This window comes from Athalia rosae, chromosome 3 (assembly GCF_917208135.1).
Source record: "Athalia rosae chromosome 3, iyAthRosa1.1, whole genome shotgun sequence".
Classification (NCBI taxonomy): domain Eukaryota; kingdom Metazoa; phylum Arthropoda; class Insecta; order Hymenoptera; family Athaliidae; genus Athalia; species Athalia rosae.
Window position 1 is genome coordinate 18,823,214 of NC_064028.1, and position 11,411 is coordinate 18,834,624.

An 11,411-nucleotide genomic window follows, 5' to 3' on the forward strand; every position below is an offset into this window, starting at 1 on the left:
ATCGTTGCGACGTGTCACTTGTCTATAGCGGAGAACGACGACGACGACGACGACGACGACGACGGGATATCGGAAAACAAAACTCTTCGCTCGTCAAAATAAAGCGTGTCAGAAATAATTTGAAAAAGGAACAAAAGAAAGAGAAAGAAACAAAAAACAAAATAAAACGTAGGAGTAGTGTACCTATTAATTCCGAGGACTCCTGGAGCGAGTCAGCGGCCCTTGCACGTTAATATTAATTAGAGCGAACCTCGTAACGTAATGAAGGCTTCCGCGTGGAGTGTAAAAAAAAAATAGAAAAAAAGGCGAAGTTGGAAAAGAAAAAGCAAATATAAGAAATAAAATGAAAGTAGAGATTGCGGAGGAGGAGCTGCGTTGACACGAGACTCGAGGATACCGCGAGCGTCTATTAACCGACGCGCGGATACGCCTGAACTTACCCTTTTACCCGGCTAACTTTTGATACGAATTTCGAAAATCTCGAATTATTATCGGTAACCCGTTCCCCCCCTCCCCCATCCTTTTTTCCCCCTCAGCCCCGTAAAAATTTTAATCTGCATTTTCCGAACGCGTGCGCGAGTCTTGGTTTTGTTTTTGTTTTTGTTTTTTTTTTTGCCGTATACCTTATCGCCGAAAACTTTTCGCCCACAAAGATATACAGGCGGGTTTGCGAGCACCTATCGTCTTGCGTTCATCTCTCACGAGTTATAGGTATATAGTTTAATATAAGCGACACGAAGCGACGCGTGGAGGTACGTACGTACGTACGTACGTACACTTTATACACGTGAAGGAAAAACTTTTTACTCGTCCACCGCTTTCCTTGGAGCGCGGAGAAAAGTTCAACTTTTACACCCCGTACGAACTATAAGGCTAGTATAACGGAACAGCCCGAACTTTACCCCGCGAGAAAAAAAAAAAAAAAGAAAATCAACCAGAAGTTTTCAAGATCTCTTTTATACATACGAAGATTTTTCAAAAACTTGTTCGCCAGAAGTAGGGGGGGAGGGGGGGAAGGGAGGGGGGAAAAGAAACAATCTTGTGTATATTCGTACAGTATATAGTGCGTGTGTGTGTTTTGAAAATAACAAAAATAGTAAATTTTATTAATAGCGCGACGGTGTAATGAAATTTGTTTTTTTTTGCCGACGATCAGACGGAAAAATGGTAACGACTATCTGGCGCGATCGTTCGTCCTATATAATACACTATTTTCTTTTCCATTTGTTTTCCTTCCATTTAATATTCCGCGAATGGGAAAACTCTCGTCGAATGGATTTATAATTTCGCGATGTATATATATGTATACGCAGCCACCGGGGTACGATAATTCGCGACGATCGTTATACCCGGCGGTTAATCGGCACAACGTATAAAATTTCTCCGCAAAGTCGAATTCACACACTCGCCTCCCGGTGGATCGTCAAACTCTCTAATTATATAACTCCCATGTTTCCATCTCCCTTTTCTTCCTCCCTATGTAAGCTCAACCTCCGCTCGATTTTTTCCCCGCTCACGAACCCGTTCGAAAATCCTTCAGTTCCCGCCACCGAGAAAAAAGGCGGATACGCGTTACGTGCAGTGCGTTATTCGGTTCGTCGTACCTGAGCCCCGAAATCGAAGGCAGGTAACCGAGGAGTACAGGTACTTTCGCAATGGGCTTAACGCTAATTGCACTCGCAAATATTTCCGACCGACCTCAGCCGCGTCGTCTTTACGCCCCCCCCCCCCTCCCCCACCCCCCGTTATTTTGGCCCCGCCTTCCCCAAAAGCCGTATCGAAGATCCAATACGAATCGCTCTAGTCCGACATCAGCTTTTGGCGGCGATCATCCGCTTTTTTTCTATATATTCCGCATTGGTTATTTTTTTTGTTCATCCAACCAAGTCGAGTGGAAATGTTTCACGAAGATCTGCCTAAAAGTTTGGAGAAAATGTTTTTGATAGTTTTGTTGATATCCGTCGGCGGTATGATTCCCGGTACGGAAATTGCGACTGGGGTTTTTGCCGGCGATTCGCCGTCTCCTTTGGGAAATGATAGTCCGATGTTGACCGTAAAAACGACCCTGAAATCCTGGCACTCGATGTACAACTCCTACAGGGAGGAAATGAACCTCGGATACTGTTGGGCTGACTATTTTTTCGACATTAGTAACCTGCTCCACACGCTCACCGGTCCCAGATTCGTTGGAATTCATCCCGACGATCCCGAGCCCATCGAAAACCTACTTAACGGTCTGCTGAACCCGGGGAAAAATACGCCGACGTCCTTCGTCGTGGAAACGGAAAAAACTGCGCCGTACCTCCAGGACCACGATGACGAGGGATATTCGAACGACCAGCGGGACGATTTTAAGGACATGCGACAGGATTTCGAAAGCCCCTACCAAACCGGAGAGGATAATCGCCGGATTTTTAGTCCTTACAACGACCGACGCTCACCTGACCTCGAAGAATACGATTCCGTTCGTTCTTATTCGGAGCGAACGAAGTCTGACGAAAATATGATCAGGAACGGGCTCGCGGTTAACGATTCTTCGGAGGTTTCGGTTCCGAAGCCCGAATGGGAGAGCAGAGGACTCAGCGACATCCTGGTGTCGCTACTGGGACTGGACTCACCTCCGGGAGTGGGCCCGCTGATGTTCGGGGTGACACCGAGCCCGGTGGTAATCGTGATTTCGAGGATCATTGGAACCTTCGTGAGAGTCGGGCGGCAGGTACTGGAGACCATCGAGACGACGAGCATTTTAGCCTGCACCAAGGAGTACCTTTTGATAAAAGTATTCCGTTGGATAGACTCGTGATTTCGCCGAGGTTTTCGTTTGTCCTCCGTTGTGTAAATCGGCGTAATTTTTAAGAGTTCAATTATTGTATCGAGTGTATATATGTACGTATAGGTATGATGAGCCGCAGGTGTGTATGTGTGTATGTATATTGAGAATAGAGAGAACCCTAGGGGTGTTTAGAGAGCAAAATGTAAATGCGAAGAGGAAGATGAAATCGCGAGGGGAACAAGGGTTACGGGGTGTATTTAAATTTCTTTCACACGGAACACCGGTACACCGGAAATAGTGTGTGCATAGTATTGAGAGAGTGGAAATGCAGTGTAAGTTTGATGACGGAAAGTGCAGCGGCAGCAGCGGCAGCGGCAGCAGCAGCTAGATAGAAAAGGGTAATTTAGACTCTTTGAAATCCGGTGCACTTACTATTCATACATACCTATGTATAACTCGTACAAAAGGCGCGGGGAGTTTTATATAATGGCGAGATGTGTACCGACTGAAATTGGCAACTCCCTTTCTTTTCGCTTTTTTTTTTTTTTTTTTCTTTTTTTATCATACCCCAAAGAAAAGAAACACTTTACTTTGCCCTCTGGTTAATATTCAATTCTTAATTACCTCCGCACACCGAAGCCTCACCCACTCAGAGGCTTCTTACGATAAGATATAGAATAGAAATAGCTTCGGGATGAATGCGCACCGCGTCCGGTTCATCATCCTTGAGAATTTCTTACATTTCTCAAACCTTTTTGTACCACACCACCCCGATCAACGCGCTACCAAGATTAATATTTACTTTTCGAAATATGTAGACCCAAGCCCACGGGTCTCTTTCATATTCCTACGACACCGAGGTAGCTTATACTTTTGGAATCTCGCTTTATCAACCTATGCAAACAACCGGGCGAACGACGAGCACGACGCCTTTATAGTTTCTCGAAATAATTTAGACGTTGATTACCGACCGACAAAGTGATGGCGATGGTTTACCGCTCTTATAGTTTATGGACAAACGTAAACGGCAAGATCGGTAGAAACTCCGGGACGACTCGTCGTCGTCGTCCCTTACCTAGTTACGTTTGGCGCTGGCCTGTGCTTAGTTGGCAAGACCTCGGGGCATCTTTTACGGAAATGATTTTATATTAGCCCCTTAAATAACGGAATACTCTTATATTGTTGTCTTTTTTTTTTAATTTTTTTTCTTCCTTTCTTTCTTTCTTTCTTTTTCTCTCATTGTCAGATGCCCACCGCGACGTAGTCGTCCCCGTCGTCCCGCTACCCCTCCCCGTAATAACGGACAATATTGCGATAATAAAAGTTCGAGTAGAAAGAAGGAAAAAGAGCGCGAGAGAAACGGGTATGGGCAGACGGAGAGAGTCGAGAGTCCCCCGGAGTCCCGGGGAGGCAAAATATCGGTATCTTCCTATCCCGCAGAAAAATATACCAACGTACGTCACCTATACTATTGTAGGTGCGCAGGTACATCTGTATTTATATACACGTACACACCTATGTACGTATATATTCCGACTGAGGGTTGCGGAGGCGTTTAAGCCGCGTGGAGTTTGGGGGGGGGGGGGGGGGGGGCAAAAGAAGCAAAAGAAAGACGATAAAATGGGGTGAACGGGGGGAGCGAAAAGGTCTGCGAAGCTCCGAAGGGAATGAGCTGAGGAAGTGGAAGGAGGGCGAGTAGTGCGAGGGTGTATATGTATAGTGATGAGAACGGAATCTATCGTCACTCTCATTAGAGGCTCGAAATATTTGGGGAATTCGTGATGAGGATAGCTCCTAGGTTTCGCGATGGGCATTTTTTTTTTCCAGACCACGCGCATCCCCGGAATCGATATCCTATCCCGAAAGGATATTAGTCCCATGATTCTTCCACGCCAAAGTCTATTCCAAAATTTTTCTTATCGAACAACTTTTCTCATACCTTCTTGGAATAAGAATTACCGACCGGCCGACGGGGTATACTGTACCATACGTATATGTATACGGAGAGACAGGTACGGAAGGAAATGGGAGGGAATAGCCGAGTAATAGCCGAGGGATGATGCCCCGCGCGTCTTACCTCGTAGGGGGTAGCTGATTCGAGCGATTCGGCTAATGTCATCATCCCTGTTGACACCCGGAATGCGATTCTGCGGCGGCGTAGTCCCCGTAGCAGACGGGGAGACGAGACCCGGGACGCCGGAGTACCTCCGAAACCGGAGGTGAAAGTTACGCAGCTAAACAGATAACGGAATAGACGCGAATGTTCCCAAAACCCGATAAATTTTGCTCCCCTAGTCCGCGTATGGGCCATTCCACGTGAACCGGATCAGTCACCTCTCAGATATTTTTTTAATTTGGCATGTCGATTGTCCATGGGGAGTTAGATTTTTGTGCCAAAGGATTTTTGAATTAGTGCAAATTTCGATTTATTATGAACAATCGAAAAATTGAGAGGCGGTTTCTTTAAAAAATCATAACTTCGTCAAAAATGATGTTAGATTTAATTTTTTTTTTTAAATTTACGCGGATGAAGCTATAGATTTATGAAAAAAATAAATCGTGCCGGAAAAGTTTATTTATCATTTGTTTATTTGACAATGAATTTTTAAATGATTTTTAAAACACTGATGGATAGCACCGAAAAATTTAAAAAAAATGCTGACATATACTTTGAACTATACTACAGCCTGTGAATTAATTTCAGAGATGCGTTCGGCTTTGTTTTCGAGTAAAAAATCATCGAAGTTGGCCGCGCGCATAAATTCGAGCTCGTCGACGCCTATGCGCGTGATGACGCGCGTCGAGCGACAGAGACCCTATCTATTCTCTACGGACGCTACTTGGTGTACGCTCGACCGCGGTATTCACGAGTCATTTTCGCGATGATAGACACCGTTAAAAAATCTGGAAAAAATTCCATAGCTTCCCCATAACACGGCAAAGCCATAGAGTAAGTTTCAGAGATGTGTTATTTCTCGTTTTCGAGATATAGGGACGCATATGGCACTCCGCGCTTGCTACTTGGACATATTAAGCCACAATAATATCTCAAAAACGAGAAATAACACATCTCTGGAATTTACTCTATGGCTTTGCCGTGTTATGGGGAAGCTATGGAATTTTTTTCAGATTTTTAAACGGTGTCGATCATCGCAAAAATGACTCGTGAATTCCGCCGCCGAGTGTCTACCAAGTAGCGAGCGCGGAGTCCCAATGCGTCCGGATATCTCGAAAACGAGAAATAACACATCTCTGAAACTTACTCTATGGCTTTGCCGTGTTATGGGGAAGCTATGGAATTTTTTTCAGATTTTTTAACGGTGTCTATCATCGCGAAAATGACTCGTGAATACCGCGGTCGAGCGTACACCAAGTAGCGTCCGTAGAGAATAGATAGGGTCTCTGTCGCTCGACGCGCGTCATCACGCGCATAGGCGTCGACGAGCTCGAATTTATGCGCGCGGCCAACTTCGATGATTTTTTACTCGAAAACAAAGCCGAACGCATCTCTGAAATTAATTCACAGGCTGTAGTATAGTTCAAAGTATATGTCAGCATTTTTTTTAAATTTTTCGGTGCTATCCATCAGTGTTTTAAAAATCATTTAAAAATTCATTGTCAAATAAACAAATGATAAATAAACTTTTCCGGCACGATTTATTTTTTTCATAAATCTATAGCTTCATCCGCGTAAATTTAAAAAAAAAAATTAAATCTAACATCATTTTTGACGAAGTTATGATTTTTTAAAGAAACCGCCTCTCAATTTTTCGATTGTTCATAATAAATCGAAATTTGCACTAATTCAAAAATCCTTTGGCACAAAAATCTAACTCCCCATGGACAATCGACATGCCAAATTAAAAAAATATCTGAGAGGTGACTGATCCGGTTCACGTGGAATGGCCCGTATGCATATTTCATCGTTCAACTTGTATCGCTTGAATACGTTTGCTCGATATTTGTATCGCGCCTGGATTCGTGTGCCATTTTTTCGTACGCCACGCTTCCGAAGATTTTTGACGAGATATGTACAAACGCGATACTATATAAGTGGACGGAAGACCGTTAGTCATTTAGAGTAATTTGAGTATTTAGATGGATGTTAAAATGAAAATTGACCTGGTATAGTTAGAAATGGGTTGACATAGCGGTTGTTCGTTACCCGATGAAAAATATCTAGTACGAGGATCACGTGACTCACGTGACTTTTAATACTAAAAAATCGATGATAATTGTAAAATGACACGAAATAAAGTTTGTAATCATTGAATGGAATCGAATAAGGATTTTCATTTCACGGACAGGAATGACGACCGATCCCTGAAATATATTATCATTATCGTGTAAGAATCGTTCCTGCGTTAATTAAGTTTTTCAAGAAAATTTTCCGACCGAACGAAAGAAGCAGAGATCGCTGGAATACGCAAGTGTTGCCCGTACATCGAATAACGGAATCAACGAACCAACACCTGTTGTACGCTGACACATTCCTAAAAGCGAATCACTCGCCATCCGCTTCCTATAGGTATAGCTATCACGCCAATTATGTTTGCTAATTCTCATCAAACAGCGCCCTACCGTATTTATACGCACTTAACCATCCATTCCATTATTCATCGACAACGCACTCATTCGCATATAGAATTTATCCGGTTTATATCGGATTACTTTAATTCAATTGAATATCCACACCCGCCCGACTCGCAGCCAGATATTCCGAATTCACCTGCGAATACCTGTGAAGCTTTTTATACAGTAAATTGCTCGTTTTTATAACACATCATTACTTTTTAATAAACTACAAGTGTATGTATTTACAAATACGAATAATAATAATAATAATAATAATAATAATAATAATATTTCAATCGATTGGTACTCATAATATTTTCAAGGGAACGATCGAGTCGTGATCCCGTCGACAGAAGTTTTTACCATGCAAAAAATAATAATCGTAATTCAGCCGGCTCATTGTCAGTGCTTTCCGACGATGATCCCCTTGCTCTCCAACCAGGCGGATTCGACCGTCGAGACATTACGCAGAAAGCATCTTCCGGTGGCTACGACTTCCGTGAAAAGAACCAGAGGAGGTTTAGAGCCATGAAGTACAGAGGACGGATGAATGGCGACTGGTTGTCTCGTGGAAACCTGTTGCAACAGATACATATACGTCGTATTGGCGATAATTCTACGAACGATGTACAGATCTATCGAATTGCTTTGCAATTATTGTAGGGAATCGTTTTATTTTTCCATCAGCTAGGTTGAAATTATCTTCGATTTTGTTTTCCCGTTACTTTAAACCCGCATCTTCCACCGTCCCTGGATTTTCCGAGCTACGGAACTATGTGTATCACCACGCGTGTCATCGTTCGCCGTGATGTGAAACTTTCCCCATTATAGAAGCCCGCTTGTTCGCTCGCTCGGGAGGCGGTAATCGCATCGACACACATTCCATGCATAGTTCAGACCTACGAGACGATTAGATTCGTTGGAAATTCACTGTTCGCGAACGCCCGTGATCGGCACCTTCCACGGATGAAATATGATCGGAATTTGATGCGCGAAAAAAAAAACCAACCCCCGCTTCGGAAAAACCAAATTGCGGCTGACGTGGTGAGATTAAAGATCGTGGAAAGGTATACCGAATATATTCTATCCTCGACTGAGCTCCAAATATTAGATTCAAATAACTCTGCTATTATCTGACCGTTAAATAGGTTTGATCCCTTTGAAGTTCGGCGAGATTATCGAAGAGTCCTTCCAACAGAGCCTTCCGCAGAGATTCCGTCGATGATCCGCAACTGCATTTATCGAGATTCGCTCGTGCGGCGAGCGCGGCTAGCTGCTTACGGACCTCCAAACCGTACTCCAGGTTTCTGTGATGTAGAAAATTTTCGTGGCACCAGCTCTTCTTCTGAGAGGTACTCACGAAGCCTTTGAAAACGTTGAGCAGAACGACGTGGTCCCCTTCCGACGATGCGAACCTACGTTTAATATCAACGTTTGACAAAATTCGTTTTGCATCGCATACGGTATTTTATAAGAAAATTTATTAAGACGAACCTGGCCCTTGCAGCTGCGGCTTGTTCCCTTTTATTTGAGGGCTCTACAAAAACCGACTCTCCTGAGAGGAGGGCTACGACCGTCAGAGCTTCTTCGAGGCACTGATGTTCCACCGCTGCTAATATTACTTTTGTGAACCTCGGGTCCAATGGAAATAGTGACATCGTCCTGCCCAGAGTCGTTAATTGTGGGGGGGATCCTATCGAGGAATGGCTGGATGAAAAACAATCATCAAAGAAGCAATCAATTTGCCAAATTCTATACCTTTTACAGCCTCCAGTCTTTCCAGGCATGAAACTGCAACATCGACCCCTTCTTTCGGGGGCTTATCCATGAAATCAAAGGTTGTTATATCGACGCCGATGGCCAGGAGCTGTAGGGCGATGCCAGCCAGAGAGCATCGCTGGATTTCGGGAATGGGCATTTCACTCATATTGGCAAATTCAGCCTCAGTATAAGTGCGGTAGCATTTTCCCGGCGCTTCCCGACCTGCACGGCCAGTTCTCTGCCACGCTTGAGCCTTTGCAACTTTTTCAACCCTCAAAACGTCCAGACCTGTTGCCGAGTGATGAGTACGCGCTTTTACAACGCCCGTGTCTATGACGTGTCGAATTCCTGCGAGGAGATCGAGAATTTATTGCAAAAAAAGACATGCACGGTTGAGGTTTTTTTGATCCCAGTGCGTAAAGACGTCGCAAACGAACCTCCGATTGTTACAGATGTCTCAGCGACATTGGTGGATAAAACTAACTTCCGCATTCCTGGCGGCGAAGGTTTAAAAGCTTCTAATTGCTGATGAGTCGGCAAAGCCGAATACAAAGGAAATACTTTGAGCGCAGGATACCCTTTGCCTTCCAATTGCTTTGCAGCTTGTCTCGCAGCGGTTGTCGCTGCCTCAATTTCTTCTTGTCCCGTTAAAAAGGCCAGGATATCTTCGCTGTGATTATTGATGGTGAAATATGAGGAATCATTGAATCAATATAGAAAACCGACCTTCAGACCATGTTCTATGTGATCTGTGCACTTTTGGGCAGTAATTATCAATTTATATTAAGATTAGTAAACTTACTTTGCGGGTGATTCCCGATGAATTTGAAACACTGTAACAAGGGCAGCAAAGGCATAATCATCCTGCGCTTTTACAGAATGATAAATTGTAACTGGGTGCTGTCTGCCTTCTAGATATATAGCTGGAGCTTGGAAGTATTTTGTAAATTTATCTACATCCATTGTAGCAGACATGACGATGAGTTTCAGGGGTTGCAGGTTTTTCAGTTTCCTCAGCTTCTGCGCACGTCTTGCTACTCCCAGTAAGACATCCGTTTGCACAGACCGTTCATGGGCTTCATCCAAAATAACGATCGAATAATCTGATAAGGTTTCATCAGTCATTGCTTCCCGCACCATCATTCCATCGGTCAGATATTTGATCCGTGTTTGAGGAGACGTCATGTCTTCGAACCTCACGCAGTAGCCAACTAATTTTCCAGTCACAACTCCTTGCTCCTGAGCTACACGACGAGCAACACTTACCGCCGCCACTCTTCTCGGCTGTGTGACTCCTATGCATCCAGCACTTCCGGCTAGACCAGAAGCAAGCAGGAGCTGTGGTATCTGCGTTGTCTTACCACTGCCAGTTTCTCCGATTACTATGAGAGAACTGTGACGCTTGATCTCTGCCAACAGCCTTTAACAAAAAATGTATAAACTTGAATGACTAATCGTAGTCAATTTTTATGGGATGGAAATGGTACAGAGAGATGTGGAATCTAATCAAAACCAGTAATAACACTATAAAACTAACCTTTTCCTGAGTCTGTAAACTGGTAGGGATTTTCTTTGGTGCTGGATGCTGTTATTTTCCGATGCATTAACATCGTGTACCTGCGTAACGTTTTGGGTCGAGTTTCTGATCGTGTTTTGGTTTGCTGCGGGATTATCAGAATCGGTAAGAGAGCTCTGCGCATCATCTGAGCTTTTGCTCTTCTTCGCACTAGTCTCGTTGAAAATTACGGTTGTCGGACGTTTCGGAGTTAATTTGGAGAAACTGGATGCCCCCATTACGCTGTACTTTGAATCCGTATTGTCGTGGACCCCCATGTCGCGCCAAATCCGTTCAATTTAGCACAAAAATATTTTCAAAAGGCGTTCGAGTATCACAGCAACACATCACAGCACGCACGTGGTCGACGTCGCGATGCCAACGCTTTCGAAGAGCACGAAAACTAACCACTGTGTGGAAGGGGTACCGAACACAGCTGTTCACACCTGTCACTCGCCAGTGTATGTATGATTAAAGTTTAGGCGGGATTCGCTGAAAGGTTGAGTTTGGCATGCTGCATTGTGAAACTAGAAATCGGAAAGAGCTATCAAGAGAATCAAATAGTTTGAATTAAGTAGTCGTCGATCCTTTTTGTTTTAACTGAATTATGTGTTGATGTTGAGAGAATTCAAACAATAACGTGCGACATTATGAAGTTCCACTGATTGTGAGGTAGACAAAACGCATTGTACAACTGGAATAGCTACATCGGCTACAAACTTCAACTACTCTACATTGATTAACGTG

General features: G+C 43.9%; 1 protein-coding gene across 1 annotated transcript; it reads right to left on the minus strand.

Moving 5' to 3' along the window:
• Nucleotides 1–7,543: 7,543 nt before the first annotated feature.
• On the minus strand, nt 7,544–11,057 carry LOC105689783 (ATP-dependent RNA helicase DHX33). Its single transcript, XM_012407059.3, has 7 exons — nt 10,647–11,057; nt 9,912–10,529; nt 9,547–9,779; nt 9,107–9,457; nt 8,843–9,041; nt 8,487–8,763; nt 7,544–7,924 (listed from the first exon to the last, which is right to left on the minus strand). Exons 1-7 carry the CDS (start codon nt 10,940–10,942, stop codon nt 7,751–7,753), a joined length of 2,148 nt encoding a protein of 715 aa, XP_012262482.1. The 5' UTR covers nt 10,943–11,057; the 3' UTR covers nt 7,544–7,750.
• Nucleotides 11,058–11,411: the final 354 nt, after the last annotated feature.